Source organism: Carassius carassius, chromosome 23 (genome assembly GCF_963082965.1).
Source record: "Carassius carassius chromosome 23, fCarCar2.1, whole genome shotgun sequence".
In the NCBI taxonomy this organism is placed as follows: Eukaryota; Metazoa; Chordata; class Actinopteri; order Cypriniformes; family Cyprinidae; genus Carassius; species Carassius carassius.
Genome location: NC_081777.1, coordinates 10,036,352 through 10,053,986, shown reverse-complemented (window position 1 = coordinate 10,053,986; position 17,635 = coordinate 10,036,352). Strand labels below are relative to the sequence as shown.

The 17,635-nt window shown below is 36.3% G+C and overlaps 1 protein-coding gene and 1 long non-coding RNA gene across 2 annotated transcripts in view; one reads left to right on the top strand and one right to left on the bottom strand.

The window, feature by feature from the left end:
- spon1a (spondin 1a) overlaps positions 1-1,222 on the bottom strand; it is a 245,139-nt gene extending 243,917 nt beyond the window's left edge. Inside the window, exon 1 of the mRNA XM_059506198.1 lies at positions 779-1,222. Coding sequence (XP_059362181.1) covers positions 779-1,016 — 238 coding nt within the window. The 5' untranslated portion in view covers positions 1,017-1,222. The remainder of the gene's footprint in view (positions 1-778) is intronic.
- The window catches only part of LOC132101326 (uncharacterized), a 963,607-nt gene that overhangs the window by 192,746 nt on the left and 753,226 nt on the right, over positions 1-17,635 (top strand). The gene's annotated exons all lie outside the window — the stretch shown is intronic.

The following is a 17,635-nucleotide window of genomic DNA, read 5'->3' as shown; positions in this document are numbered from 1 at the left end:
GTTAATGCACAGTACAAATTAGAAAGTTAGAAATATTCTAAACCTTTCATTTGCATATTGAAAACAATGTGCAGTAACATATAGGACATATAAAACAGAAATAGATGTAAAATTGTTTTTGTTCATTCATTCATTCAGTCAGTCAGTCAGTCAGCCAGTCAGTCATTCAGTCATGTTAAATATGACAACATTATCTAACATAAATCAAACCTTCAAGCCTCAGTATTAAAAATTTATTCAAACTGTAAGTTATTTGGGAGCTTTAAGAAGCATTTAAACTGAACAATTTATAAAACTCTCAGTTGTCAAATCTAAAGTTTTTGACACTGTAGTTGATAAATTCAAATAAAATGAAATATATTGTTGACAGCTCACCCTGATATATGTGACAACTTACTCTGACTTGACCATGATAAAATACATCATTGTCCTGATAACAAAGTTCATATTTTAAAATCCAATGTTTTGGTTTTCCCTTTGCTTAATGTAAGGGAAAAAAGAAAAAGATTGTTTGTTTTTTATAAAAAAGACACCCTATGTGTGTGTGTGTGTGTGTGTGTCTATTTATTTATGGACTTAAAACGTTATAGTTACTGAGACAACTTCCCCGCTTTATAATAAAACCCACTTTCCATTATCACTTAGGCAATATGCCCCAACATGCTGCCTAGGCAGCTTGTTCGTTTTTCAGACAAAGCGCCTATCTCCAGAGCGCGAACTGTGAAGCGTCTTTGTCCGCGCCGGTGGTCCTGACAACAGCTGAAACAGTGACATGTACCTCGGTAAGTGCTGCCGGGTTGATAATGCTCCGGGTCTCCTTCCACTCGCAGTCTGAACTCATTGAAGCCCTCCCTCCTGCCTCCAGCTCCGTGAGGCTGAGCCCGCGTTATCCAACTGCAATAGCCGTCAGATGGAGCCGCTCTGTCCGCGGGCTCCTCGGGCACACTCGCGCACACGTAGAAGGTTAACAGCAGCAGGACAGCGGCTCTCCACATCTCCGATCGCTTCACTTTCATTTCCGAATATGCAATTACAAGCGTGTTTTTAGAATGCTGAACTCTAGTGGAAACTAGACTTGGCTGTAATAACAGCCTCACACATACGTTAATGCTGATATATCCGCTTTCACCCTGTTATTTTGCCATCCTGAACCGAAGAGAGAAAGAGAGGTGAGGAATCGCCCGTCTGTATCGAGTGGCACATTCAGAGTGGACTGTCTCTAGTGCTGCTGTCTCACATTTACAGCTGAATGGATTCAGTCACACGAACTTAAAAACAAATACCACATGCTCAGAGAGAGCCCCGGTTTTTAGATATTTTGACAATCGTCAGAACAATTTTATGCGTTGCTTATTATTTAAAATTTGTAGGCTATACATATTTCATTGTATTTCGTATTTTTTATCATTATTGTTTTAATTAGCCTATAATTCATTCATTCAGTCGAGCACACAATTATTGTACTCTCTTCTCCTTACTTGTAGATTAACTTAAACTTTTAACTTCTGTTTCAAATGTCAAACTTTATTGTGCCTTTTTGTAAATATTATGCATTTAAAGAAATTACAAAAAGAAAGTAAATAAAAATAGGATCCACGACTATGACGTCATCGTAATATTTGCATTGTACATTTCGATTGGTCTTCTTTCTCTACAGCATTCTGCATATAGTTTTGTGATTAGTAGCCTATTTTCTTTCTTAAAAATGAAGTGTGTGTGTGTGTGTGTGTGTGTGTGTGTTTGTGTATGTGTGTATTTAAGTATACTGGTATGTATGTTTTATGACACAAATGTGTAAAATGACATGGGTACTACAAGGTATACATGGTTTATGAGGACACTGCATGTGTCCCCTTTAAACAAAAGGTTTAAAAAAACATACAAAACTGTGATTTAATTGCCAGTAGTTTTCTGTAAGGGGTAAGTTTATGTGTAGAGTTGGTGTAGGGAGATAGAAAATACAGTTTGTAAAGTATAAAACCATTACGCCTATGGAGAGTCCCACAAATGAACCGTGAACCAGAAATGCAAGTGTGTGTGTGTGTCATTTCACCAAACCATACTGCAAAAATAGTTTCAAACGTGGACCCCAAAGAGGGTCAATAAATGGGTAGTTCCACCCCAAACACGTTAATGGTTGAAACAACATTGTTTCCTGGTCAAGATGCTTTAAAGGCATTGTGCATTCAAAAATTATTATATTTTATTGTATTTTATTACATTTTGTCACATTTAGCTTCAAGCAATGTTTAAAAAACTGGTATGAATATTTGTCAACTTGGAGATATTTTAAATAGTTAAATCTAAATATTAAATGTTACACCTAAATGTTATATGTTAAATCTAAATCTAAATGTAAAATCTAAATGTAAAATCTAAATGTTAAATCTAAATGTTAAATCTAAATCTAAATGTTAAATGTTATATCTAAATATAAATATAAATGTTATATCTAAATATAAATATAAATGTTAAATCTAAATGTTAAATCTAAATCTAAACGTTGGATCTAAATGCTTCGGGTGAAACTAAATATTTAACTAATATGCAAATTCAAAATGCAGATAACCGGAAGTGCCAAAATAAAACCTCGAGGAGGTCAGTGTATATTTATAGCATCGTGCCAAAAAAAGTAACGAATAAAAACCGTCTCATCCTAGGAAATTGACTCTTGAACATGGATTATCGTGATTATAACTACCTAAAATAATAAACACGTTTGGAGAAACTGTAGTTGAAGAGTAGGCTAGTGTCACTTTTATGAAAAGTGTGGGACTTATGATGACCTGTACCCATAATAACCAGCCATGAGGGGTCTCACTTTGACTGAATGTTATGTCCTCACTCATCATGTCATCACTCTGTCATCACTCTCTGTCATTTCGCATGCTTAACCGCCAGCAAGAGCCTATATCCCCGCCCGCCCCTGAACAGGTTTGGCAACTGTTAACATTACTGTCATTCAAAATGTCCAATGAATCGTCATTAGCCGAGAGCATAGGCTCTTGCTGGCATTTAAGCATGCGAACATGACACGATGACATGATGCTATAGACCCCTTAATTGCCTACGTCACTATGATGTCACCGCTCTAGCTGGAGGCAAAACATAAGGAAGAACTCATAGCAGGCACGCTAAAAGTTTGAGGTTTTGACTTTAAAATGTCGTCTTGTTGTGTTTTTGGTTGCCAAAATATTAGGAACAGCACTTTTGGTCCAAAACTAAAGTTTTACCGGATCCCGGCAGACATTCCTTCACAGAAATCAAGAAGAAAAACTGTGGTTGAATGCAATACAGCGTACTGACTGGATGGAGACTATCATAAATAAGGCTCATGTTTGCAGTGCTTCATATCAGGTAAAATAATCTATGCATATGTACTGGTGTGTTGGTTTTATCTAGTACAGATCAGCAAGATTTTTATAGGTGAAAAGTCGGCAACCTTCAGCGCACTAGCTAGCTTAAATGTTAAACTAACATATAGCGATAGATGTGTGTGCCATCCTTTGAATGGTCTCTTAAAATAATCCAAATTGCTAATCATAGTTAGCCCAGCGATAGGTTACATTAGACAATAAGCCTTGACAAAATTCCCCAAACCCCCCGAAAGTAATTCATATGTTGTCTAGGAAATATACAAAACCTGGTTAAAATGTTTCCAATGAGAACAAGATACAAGAACTACACCAGGCTTAACCAAAAAAATAAATAAATAAAAAGAAAAAGAAATAGGCTACTGTACTGTAATCCACTCGTTATTATATTAGCTTTTCTCGGCTGTAAACACTTGGTGACTTGATGAGGTAAGTGTAGATGTCCGGCCACTCCACCCTTGGCAGCCCCGTCAAGGCTTAATGCCACTCCCGTGGCCGTATGGCATACAGGTCAGGAAGCCTGCTTCCATCCGCGAGTGTTAATTCACAAAAATAGCTGTCACGATCCCGCAGAGTCAGTGGCTGTACATATTCGGACAGTTCAGAACCTTCCTCTGCATTCATGTTTAATAAATCCCTCCTAAAACATGTTAGCTTAAGCTTGTCAACATTGCATCAGCACCTCTTTTTGCCTCCAGGTAAGCCCCGCCCACCCAGTTGCAATGTTTACAAATTTTTAAGGGGTCTATAAACACACACTGACCTCCTTGAGCTTTTATTTTGGCACTACCGGTTATCGGCATTTTGAATTTGCCTATTAGTTAAATATTTATTTAGATTTATTTAGATTTATTTTAAATATTTATTTAGATTTATTTAGATTCAACATTTAAATTTAGATTTAACATTTAGATTTAACATTTAGATTTAGATTTAACATTTAGATTTAACATTTAGATTTAACATTTAGATTTAGATTTAGATTTAACATTTAGATTTAGCATTTAGATGCAACATTTAGATTTAACCATTTAAAATATCTCTAAGTTGACAAATATTGTTGTAAATGTGCTAAAAAGTGACCGTCAAAAATTCATACCAGTTTTTTAAACATGTAACTGCACGTAGTACAGAGATGACATATACAACAGCCGACAACAAACTCAAAACAGGGAACACTTTAAATACACAGACAATTGGGATTACAGACTAGACACACCTGGGATCAAAGAAACAACATAGGAAACACCTAGAATGAAATCAATGGACAGAAGACAGAAACAGAGAGTCTTACTTAACCTCTGGAAGGCATGTCCTCACGCTGTACAACATACAGTGGGGAGGGGGAATCTGTTCAGTGCGCCCCCCCCCCCCCCAAAAAAAATATATATATATAATCGGGGAAATATACAGGGCTTAACTCAGGAACATGACTCACCCACATGTCGTTCCAAACCCCTAAGACCTCCGTTCATCTTCAGAACACAGTTTAATATATTTCAGATTTAGTCCGAGAGCTTTCTGCCCCTCCAATGTAAACGTATGTATGGTATACTGTCCATGGTTAGAAAGGTAATAAAATTATGTCGTTAATGACATAATTTTCATTTTTGGGTGAACTATCCCTTTAATGTGTCAGTGATTGTTTTTTTATTTTATTTTTTTGTCCATGCAATTAAACAGTCACCAAACCTTTTTTTAACTCTTCAAAAGAACAGCAATATTAACACAAATAATACATTTTACCTAAAATGGTGGCTTACTCAATGGTTTAGCTACTTGTGCACTTTAAACAGAAAGTTGTCAATGAATATTCTCATTACAATCACTGGAGCTGTCAATCACTTCAGTTGAGTTTGAGTTCCCTGACTGAGTTCTGATTTCTTGCCAAAACTTCCAGTTACAGTAGAGAGTGAGGAGCCTGCGGCCTCATGCCTTACAGCGGATCACAATATTGCACATCTATGAATGTGAGATTCACAACACTTTCACAGCACAAGTATGTAAAACAACCACATCATTTATAAAAATAAATAAATAAATGTGTGAGGAAATACATCCTTCTGCCACAGACTCAAATCTCAAATTGGCAGTTAAGCCTCTGCTACTAATTTGAAAGCATAATTTTAAAACTTAGTTGCTTCAGTGAAGTTAAAAGCTTATTATATTATAGAGAGGAGAGGAGTATTATGAGAGAGATGGACTGAGTGAATGTGATCATCTGCATTTATAATGAATAAATCCCCTAAACTGTCAAAGATCAGCGACGGCCCCAATTTATTGTTGTTTCACTTAACAGCACATTACAATACACTCTGTGCATCAGTAGAAAGATTACTTTGATATTTGACCACTGTTTTGTTTAAATATTGTTGCAGTGACAGTGACATGCATTCATATTCAGTCAAGTTTGGATAAGTGATATTTATACTCTCTTTGTCGAGTGAGCAGTCCGGTAGCTGTGACTTCATCCACTGGTTGTGCTGGTAGCAATGCAGTGGGAAAAGGACCAGGAATCCGTTTCGACATCGTTGAACATGAAGTGCTGGAGGATGCTGATCTCCTGGAGCACCAAAGGGTCCTAAAATCTGGAACGTGCAGATGTGGCCCTGGAGTAGGTTCAGAAGGTCCTTAGCCTGCACACAAGCAAAGGTACCTTGAAGTGAAGGTTTGCTTGCTGGAGCTTAACCTTGTTGCAGATGTCTATGTCTTCTGCCTCTCTGGGCTAGAGACTCAGAACTTGGTCGATCCTCTTTGTCCCTCTAGGCTGGAGACTCAGGACGTGCTGCATCTGTTATTGTCTCACTGGACGGAGACTCTAAATGAAGTCTGAACATAGATTATTTATTTCCTTGCAGGGTGGAAGCTCAGAACATGGTTGTATCTGTTGCTGCCTCAAAGCTGGAGAATAAGAAATTGGCATCTGTTACTGCCTCTTTCCTCACGGTGGCCAAGGCTCAGAATGTTGGTGATCTGTTTCAGTCCTTTCCTTCACAGGACTCAGACTCAGAAAGGAGGTTGATCTGTTGCAGTCTCACCTTCACATGCCAGAGACTCAGAATGATTGTTGATCTGTAAGTGTCTCCTGGATGTGTCAGAGACTCAGAACTAAGGCTGATCTGCTATCGTCTCACCCATGAGGAGACAGGACTCTGACTCAGAACTGGTGTAGCTGTTATTGCCTCTTCCCTCACGGCACTCAGACTCAAACTGGGTCCTGGAATGTGCTGTCCACTACAGAGTTCAAGTTTTAACTCAGCGTTTGTTGAACATCCTCTCTGGAATACACACCTGAGATGTATTCCAGAAACCCATTAGCTAAACCCTGAAATTTTGGTTGATTAACTCCAAACCTTGCTTATTTGAGTAAGTTTATTCAGCTCAGAGTATATTCCTGGTTAAGACTCAATACATTCTCAACAGAGCAACAAATTGCTTTATTCATTATGAAAATGGACTCTAAGAAAAAGAGTGCCATGCTGTTTCTTTTTTCTTCTTTTGTTCAATGGTCATTTACATGCTTGGTGCATATCGTTACTTAATTGATGGCTGTGCAATTTTTCTTTTTTCTTTTCATTTACTCTTTAATCCTTGAGCGTAAGAATTATATATTTTTGGTTTAATGCTAATTATATATTAAAGAAATTCATACCAGAAGATATTTTTATTATAGAAATACATAATAGAAAATGACGATCCATGTGTAAGATGATGATAATATAAATTGTAATAAATATATACATAATATAATCAATTAAACATTACCTTGACATGTCATAAGTGTTTTATAACTTATACAGATAACTGATATGCGAATAAAATATAATAACCATATAAGTTAGATACAATACAGTTTTATATATATATATATATATATATATATATATATATATATATATATATATATATATATCAGTATTGTATTAATATATAATATTGTCTGTCATGCCCACTGAAGGCTCGTCAGTAGATCATACATGTACTGATAGCGCTGAAGTGAACTAAACCTTGAACATAACCTGCTTCAGAGCAGTTATCCTTAGAGAGCAATTTGCAATGGTTACTTACATACCCTGAAAGTAACCTCCTATTTTGGAACCGAAAGCTGAGGTTATCTGTTCGCTTATCCTCAAACATACCTGGGTATGTCACATAACCTGTTTTTTGGAATGCCACTCTTTAACAAGAGATTTCCAAATAATAAACACACGTTTAAGATAGTATATGGTTTGTATGAGATTTTCTTGAGATTTGGGGTATTTTCATATCAATAAATAATGTGTACATCTGAAATTCTAATTTGTGCAGCTATATAAAAGACTATAAATAGCATATTTTAACAACAGTAAACGGCCAAATGCTACATGAGATCGCAAAAGGAAGTTATTACAAACACACAATGGTGGTTTAAAATGAGTTTTGAATAAAAATGTACTAATAATCTCATAAACTGTCTCATGTAGCTTGATGCTAATATTAGCTCTAATGCAATTATGCTTGTATTTTGTCACAATAATTCACGTCAAATCCGAAGACAATATTTTGTTGAATTCTTTTCATGATAGTTGGGTAAATGTATACAGGGATTGAAGCAATATGGTTTGGTAAGCCGTGCAATGCCAGAATAAAGGATAATAATTGCTGAATTAAAACAAAAGAATAATGATAAATGAATAATGAGGATTATGTGTCATACGTGGCGGAGATGTGAAAGGTTCATTGGGTGAAAACAATGAATCGGGGGAAGTTGTGGCCTAATGGTTAGAGAGTTGGACTTGCAATCAAAGGGTTGTGAGTTCGCGTCTCGGGGGGTGCATGTACAGTGCGGTGGGGTGCATGTACAGTGCTCTCTCCACCTTCAATACCATGACTTAGGTGCCCTTGAGCAAGGCACTGAACCCCCAACTGCTCCCTGGGCGCCGCAGCATAAATGGCTGCCCACTGCTCCGGGTGTGTGTTCACAGTGTGTGTGTGTTCACTGCTGTATGTGTGCACTTTGGATGGGTTAAAAGCAGAGCAGGAATTCTGAGTATGGGTCACCATACTTGGCCGTATGTCACGTCACTTTCACTTCCACAATAGAATCACGAATGGGGCAGTTTGCAATGCCAGACATGAGGCAACAGCATGCAGGAGAGCTTACATGGGGCCATACACTAATAAAAAAACATATACACAGTATATTAGAGTCACAGTTTTAGAGTAAAATAGAACACACCACTTCTCTTCCTAACACATATGTATTTATAGGCACCAAGTTCATTATTTAACAGTGCCATTTATGTGTGGATTTTTTCCCCTTACTTTTTTTTCCACACACTTGTTAAAAAGTAAATGCTAAAAGGAATTTATGTGTCTTTAAGGGACCTTAAAATTATTGAAAACAGGAATTGTATATGTAGCAGTACATGTAGCAAGGTGTGTGTGTATATATACACACACACACACATATATATATATATATATATATATATATATATATATATATATATATATAAATTTAAAATAAATGTAAAACAATGTATGGGGAACCGAACCCCCAATCATGTGTTCCCGGGGAATCAAACCCCCAACCTTGCGCTTTATAGCTTTATATATATTGAGCTACAGGAACATTATATATATACTTGTACACACGCATGCATGCACTCACAAAGAAAAACAAGTAGATAGAATAGAAAAATAAAATAATTATATAAATAGGAAGTGCTAGAGTTAGAGGGTCAAATAAAGATTGATAAAGATAAATGATTGAAGGATTTTCAGGGTCTATCTTTGGTTTGATGAGGGCGGTGTGTGTGTGGAACAGTCTAGACAGTGGATGAGCAGAACTAGCAGATTTTATGAGAGTGTCCCAGAGAGGCAGAACAAAAATAGAGAAAATGTGGAGTTTTTACCTGAAAAATCTTTTTGAACCCGAGGTATAGATTTAGATTTGACTCAAATCTCGACTGAACATGAATAAAACACACACAAAAACCCACTGAAGATAAACATAAAACATAAATTGTGACTATATTTTCTGGTGTGAAGTGACTAAATGAAGAAAAAAAAAAAAAAAAAAGCAGGAGGAGATTATTGGCCAAAAGTGACCTGAAATGGGGGTTAATCTGAATACTTAATTGCAGCCAGCCTTATACATACATAAACAGAGAGTTATTTATATAACATGAAGAACAGTTTATGACATTTTGATTAAACATTATGGTCATACTGTATATTGGTGTGTCTGTGTGTGGCTACATTTCTTTTCATTCTTGATTATTTATCATTCTTTATCATTTTTATTTTACACGTGGAAATAGTGTAAAAAAAAAAAATCAAGAATTCTAGCTGCTTAAAATTACAGCTTAAAATTACAGAATTATATTTTCCAAAAAATAAAATAAAAAGTATGGTTTGCCATTACCCTTTGGCTTTCTAAAATTCCGGTGCACAGTAAAATTATTTGTCATTAGCTGTAAAGAACCTGCCTGCCCCGAATGTTTCTCAGTACTTAATTGTTAAAACTACAGGAATGTATTTTATCTAATAATAAATTAATACCTACAGATAATTATTAACAAAATTTGAATTGCAAAGCCTCAAATTTTATGGTGTGTTAAACATACTCCTCATAATACCACACACATGCACGCACACACCTACCCACATTTGTTTCAGTGAACTAAACTCACCCCAACAGAAAACAGACCCAACAGACCAGCCACCCGGACAGCTGCAGCAACAATTGGTTTGCATAACCAAATAATTTCTGCACAAACTGTCAGAATCCATCTCAGGGAGGCTCATCTGCATGCTTGCTATCCTCATCAGGGTCTCGACCTGACTGCAGTTCATCGTCATAACCGACTTGAGTGGGCAAATGCTCACATTCGATGGCGTCTGGCACTTTGTAGAGGTGTTCTCTTCGCGGATTACGATTTTCACTGTACAGGGAAGATGGCAGACAGCGTGTATGGAGTTGTGTGGGTGAGCGGTTTGCTGATGTCAACATTGTGGATCATATGGTATGGGCGGGATCAACATTCCACAGGCCACAATCAACAACCTGATCAACTCTATGCGAAGGAGATGTGTTGCAATGCATGAGGTAAATGGTGGTCACACCAGATACTGACTGGTTTTTGGACCCCCCAGACCCCCCAATAAAGTAAAACTGCACTTTTTTGAGTGGCCTTTTATTGTGGCCAGCCTAAGGCACACCTGTGCAAAATCTTGCTGTCTAATTACCATGTTGATATGCCACACCTGTGAGGTCAATGGATTATCTCGGTAAAAGAGTAGTGCTCACTAACACAGATTTAGACAGATTTGTGAATAATTTTGGAAAGAAATAGGCCTTTTGTGTACATAGAAAAAGTCTTAGATCTTTGAGTCCAGCTCATGAAAAATGGGGGCAAAAACAAAAGTGTTGCATTTATAATTTTGTTAAGTGTATATTCCTCCGAGGAGGCGATCGGAGTTACCGATTTCAGTTAGGAACCTAGGTGTGCTGAAAAATATATCTAAATTACGGCCTATGCTCTCAATGTCTAATGCAGAAATGTTAATCCATGCATTTATGACCTCAAGGTTAGATTATTGTAATGCTTTATTGGGTGGTTGTTCTGCACGCTTAGTAAACAAACTACAGCTAGTCCAAAATGCAGCAGCAAGAGTTCTTACTAGAACCAGGAAGTATGACCATATTAGCCCGGTCCTGTCAACACTGCACTGGCTCCCTATCAAACATTGTAAAGATTTTAAAATATTGCTTAGTACTTATAAAGCACTGTATGGTTTAGCACCTCAGTATTTGAATGAGCTCCTTTTACATTATAATCCTCTACGTCCGCTACATTCTCAAAACTAAAAAAGCAATTTGATAATACCTAGAATATCAAAATCAACTGCGGGCGGCAGATCCTTTTCCTATTTGGCGCCTAAACTCTGGAATAACCTACCTAACATTGTTCGGGAGGCAGACACACTCTTGCAGTTTAAATCTAGATTAAAGACCAATCTCTTTAACCTGGCTTACACATAACATACTAATATGCTTTTAATTACCAAATCCATTAAAAGATTTTTAGGCTGCATTAATTAGGTAAACCGGAACCGGAAACACTTCCCATAACACCCTATGTACTTGCTACATCATTAGAAGAATGGCATCTACGCTAATATTTGTCTGTTTCTCTCTTATTCCAAGGTCACCGTAGCCACCAGATCCAGTCTGTATCCAGATCAGAGGGTCACTGCAGTCACCCGGATCCAGTACGTATCCAGACCAGATGGTGGCTCAGCACCTAGAAAGGACCTCTACAGCCCTGAAAGACAGCGGAGACCAGGACAACTAGAGCCCCAGATACAGATCCCCTGTAAAGACCTTGTCTCAGAGGAGCACCAGGACAAGACCACAGGAAACAGATGATTCTTCTGCACAATCTGACTTTGCTGCAGCCTGGAATTGAACTACTGGTTTCGTTTGGTCAGAGGAGAACTGGCCCCTCAACTGAGCCTGGTTTCTCCCAAGGTTTTTTTCTCCACTCTGTCACCGATGGAGTTTCAGTTCCTTGCCGCTGTCGCCTCTGGCTTGCTTAGTTGAGGTCACTTCATCTACAGCGATATCGTTGACTTGATTGCAAATAAATGCACAGACACTATTTACTGAACAGAGATGACATCACTGAATTCAATGATGAACTGCCTTTAACTATCATTTTGCATTATTGACACTGTTTTCCTACTGAATGTTGTTCAGTTGCTTTGACGCAATGTATTTTGTTTAAAGCGCTATATAAATAAAGGTGACTTGACTTGACTTGACAATTGAATCACTTATAGCTCTCAAACCTTTAAAATAGAGTTTAGGAAGATGTATGTAACCACAGTCGTTAGCTTTGGTTAACTATTGAAGCCTTTTCTCATCAAAAGGTTAAACTTGATCGGCAATTTTGTGTGCAGATTAAATTCCGCCTATTAGACAGCCTAGTCAGTTTATCGTTTTATTTTGGTATTGCATCACTCATAGCTCTAACGTTTAAAATAGAGTTTAGGGAAATGTATTTAACCACAATCATTTGCTTTGATTAGCTCGTAAAGCCTTGTCTCTTGTCAAAAGGCTCAGCGTGACTGCAGACTCTGATGAACACTGCTGGCAGCAGCAACGTCTGTGTCCGTATAATTATTATCAATGATGGCGTAAACTCTTTTCCATGCTCCAAAGTCATGAAACTCGTATCTCCGATAAAACATGATTTTGGGGAAATGTTCTGTTAGTGTTGGTACACAACAGTATATGATACCAATATAAGGTATAATACCAATTTTAACAATACAATGTTGATTAACTCAAAAAATATGCTGTTTGTGTGTGTGTGTGTGTGTGTGTGTGTGTGGAAAAATCACACAAATCCAATAAATTGCATCTACATTATGAAAACGCATTAAATTAATGCTTAATATAATTACAAAATTTGGTCACGAGACACTTAAGAAACAATTAGGTATTGATATTGCTATTTTAGATTTGGATCGATTACAGTGGTTTGATTTGACATTAAATTTAATCTGTGAGAAACGTTTCAGATCGTCTAGGCACACACAGCATAAGCATATCATTATTAAATAATATTATTTTAGGAAATACATACAGTAAATGAAGTAAAACACTTACATTTGTTGTTTTCCATAAAACCAACTTCCCCGTCTGCTCCACTTCACGAGCGAAATAAATTATCTCTTTGAGTAAAGTGTAGGAGCGCACAACATATTAATGTCACTATAAATCAATATGATATTATAAAAATAAATATTTTAAATGAGGTAAAACACTTTGTCTTTTTTCGTGTTGAGTTGCATATCGCGCCGCGTAAACATAAAACTGAAAGAGCGGACGGGGGCCTGTGGCTGCCACGTGACGACCCCAGGCTGGACTACGCTTTGTCCAATGTGAAAGTCGATTCGGCAATCCACAGCATGAAGTTGATGCATTTCCTCAGCGACCAGCACGGATCAGCTCTAAGCATGACGAAGCGGATATCGTCCTCTTTTGGAAGGCCAAACAAAGTAGTTTCGCTTTCACAAATTAATCACACAATGTCTCCACAACATGGTGCCAGCGGCAATAGCAAGAATAAAAGGTACGGCTTCTTTCTTTGCGTGAACATTTGGGCGGTGATATGCAAATCTTTCCACATCTGATGTAGACATGTGGGGGCATGTTTGAACAAACATTTTCAAGAGGGTGTGGACAAGTCTTAAATTTTATAAAGAACACCCCTTTGGATTCGAGACTTTAGTCGTTATAACTTTGCTGATCTTCTTTATACACCAAGAGCTTGTAACACTCCAAAGAGAAAGGAAAAAATAAATAATCACATCATATGACTCCTTTAATAATGCATTTAACAATGCATTAACTAAGATTAATAAATGGTGTAGAAGTAGGCTGTTGTTTATTCTTAGTTCTTTTTAACTAAATTAGTTAACTAATGTTAACTAATGACCTTATTTTAAATGGTATCCAGAATATTGTTAAAATTGTTACCACCTTTAGTTATTATCTTGGAATAAATATAAAAATGCATAAAAACACTATGAAGTGTATAATTAGTATTACATATATTAAATAAAATACAAAACATATATAAATAAAATACAAAAAATAATTATATGTTTTCTCTTTTTTTAATGTAATATTTATTAACCCAGGAAAATGTGACAACATTAAGTCTAACTGGGACAAACACACACACACACACACACACACACACAACTTCCTTTCCTGTTCAAATATATTACATATTAACATACAACATATTAATAGAACCCATCTGTTCCTCAATAGGTTCTTTTGGCACAGATGTCTTTTATGTGGGTGTTTGAATTCCTAGGTCAAATAGTCGGATGCCCACCCACACAAGCAGCGGTGCCCTCTTTCACCCTTCAGCGCCGCATTAATCTCTGGTGGACTTTGATGTGTTATTCTACTAAGATTTATCCATGCTTTATGAAGTGAGAGTTCAAGGACAACGTATTAATTATCTTATTTGCATTGAAAGGCTTTGTACAGACCACATGCATGCTGTGAAGTCATATGTAGTGTTTACAAAGGTGAAATATGTATCTTTTGTATTTTCTTATTAGGTACTTTCATAAATAAAATAAACATTCCAAAATAAACATACACAAATTACACACTTAATCTTTTATAATATAGATTGGAGTATTACTTAAATTTACTTTAGCACTATAGTTTTCCATGTTTATTTTGAGAGGATTTTTGGATTGATTTGGAAATTTTATAAGAGGGTTGTTCACAGCACTTGTTTGTGAATTTGAAAGTATTTAATAGTGTGATCATATAGCATGATCTTCAATTTTTGTGATTCATTGTCATTATTATGCAGAAATCAATACCCCACTCCCCTCATTTACTCTGAGAATTACTTTGAGGGTAATTATGCCAGTAAATGTACATTTTAACATACACTTGCTTTCAATTCCCTGCAGAGGACCTCCATCATGTGCATATGTAATTTTAAATGGATGGCCACCAAAATGATCTGGCTCTAATATCTGCATTCTGGGCATCCAAGGTCCTTCAAAAGCCATTACAGGACATCAGTGTTGATGGCTAGCACTGTAAATCCCCAGTTGGAGGGTGAGAATTCAAGCGTAACTCATTGGGTCTTTGTCCTCTGTTTCCTAGGCCTGCACAGCATCCGTTTGAAGGAATTACACACTCCGTCAGACTCTATCGAACCTCTTGTATCGAAGCCATTCTGGTCAGGTGGAATTTAGTGTGAAATCAAAGCAAAGAAAACAAGTTACATGTCAACATCTAGAATATATAAAATCACAGGTGATTTATTCTTATGTCTTTATTTTTATTTTTATAAATCTCTAAATTTTAGCATACTGGGATAACAAGAAGAGCTGGAAGATATTTTAAAGTGATTCCCATGGCCCAAATAATTAGTTTCACAGTGTCAGACATTGGAACACCCACAGTCAGTTCACTGAAGCAGTTTTATAGTTAATTAATGGAGTAGTTATACTCTACAAGTGATTATTTATATTTTTAATTTAATTAATTATCTTCCAGCAAATAACAGCACTGTTTCCCATAGAGAGTACTATTTCATCAAAAGTTTAATGACAATGACATAATGACGAATACTATTTTAAAAGTGTAATGTTAAAACCAGGATGACACAGTGGCCCAGTTCAAGTACTATAATTACATTAATGAAATTATAGTATACAACATTTTAAAGTGTCTTGTGAGCACACTTTGTGTATTTTTAACGTAGAAGTGGACGTGGGCATGGCCCACAAATGCTAATTTGTAAATTTAATGTGCAAAGCTTCAGGTACTATTCGCTTTCAGTTTAAGCTGCAAAAAAACAACAACAAATTGTTATGCTCGTTCATTTTACAAACTGGTATTTCTTATTACATTATCATAATTGTGTACTTCACTTTATTGTTCTCTAGGTTACACTTCTCCATAATTCTTAAATGGAAGAAGTTTGGAACAACCAGGTTGGTCAGGCAGAAGCCTCTTCTTAGTGCATGACACATACAAGCCTGCTTGAAAGTCTGCTTGCTCTGGTCTGATGAAGTTTAATTCCAAGTGAAATGTCTGGAGGAAACCAAGCACTGCTTATCACCTGTGCAATAACATTCCAGCTGTGATGCATGATTGTGGTTACATAATGCTTTGGCAGTTTTTCAGCAGCAGGGACAGTGGAATGGAGTTCATTTCTACTTTTGCATATATCTACTTACCTTGCTTACCTTTCAAATCTGACTATGTAATTCCAAGTCATGGATGCAGATTGCAATGCAGAGGAAACACAGAAGCTGCCGTAGAAGTGTCATTTACATGCATTTACACACTGTTTAATGCAGCTCAGAGGGACATGAAATACCTTAACATGCAGTTACAAATGCATGTACAATGTTTTGATATTTTAAACATAAAATATTGAACCGCCAGTAGGGGGCAGTAAGTTACTGCTTAATAAGTGAGTCATTACGATTGAACTGAATCATTTAAACGGTTAATTTATTCAGGAACAAAACAGTGTCCTGTTGTTCAGAGATGCAAAACATTACTGTGGCTGTGTTTGAAATTATTTTTTGTTGGAGAAATAGAGTCAAAACAGGAAATATGGTACCTAAAAAGTAATTTCTTAATATAAACTACTTGTTTATTTAACTGTTGTATAAAATCAATATTACATTTTTAATCATGCTTGCTTGTGGAGAGAAAAAACTTCAATCTTTATGTGATATTAACTATATAACATTATATAAACATACATTTTCTGCCCCCATCCTAAATCTGAAATGTGATAATTCTAAATTTTAATACTGATTAAGTGAAAGAACGCACTCTAAATGTGCTAACCTAATAGACTTCACCTAATGTATGCATGCACTCTGTAGGTCTGTTTTGTGTTTGATTTTTGCGATATAATCATAATATCAAATCGCACATCATTAAAACTATAATTACGATATTATAGCAGACCATACATTTTGCACACCCCTATGTTTATATTTTTATAATTCATTGTCTTCTTATCGATCCACCAGTTCATATTTAAAGCTCTACGTGTTTGCAGGGTAAAAACATGGGTCAATTTTCACATTGTTCTGAACTCTTCTCTGCCAGCAGGTGGAGCGTTTGGTAGAAATATAACTGTTTCCCTGGTAACAGCAGAACACAAAGCAGTGCAGCACTGGACTTTGAATGTGCAGGGCTCATGATTATTCAATGAAATCATAACGTTAGCCTTTTGAAGTTTAATAGTCACATTCAGCCATATCACAATTCAGTTTTTCCCGTCCCCAAATTTAAGACCTCTTGAAATCATATTTAAGAACTTCTTGTACAATTTAAAAGCATATATTTAAGCATATTTGGCCTGCTGTCGTCTGGGAATAGTGAAGCGAAAAGTGGCGATATACAAACTTCCTCTGATGCTAATTGGTTGGATTGGAAAACTAAACTTTGTTAAAATAAACTTCATTAATTAAAAAAAAAAAAAAAAAATCCAAGCTAGTCAAAGTACTATTTTGCAGATTTATTAACTGAATAAAATATAAGATAACTTTAGTAATTGAATGGTATTCAAAAACTTGTTCCGTGTTCAAGTTCACACTGCACAGTTTTCATACTCGTCGGATCGCCATTGTTTTCCCCCTGCATAACTATCTGGGGTAGCATTCAGTTGCTGCTGTGTTCACATTGCAAGATGGAT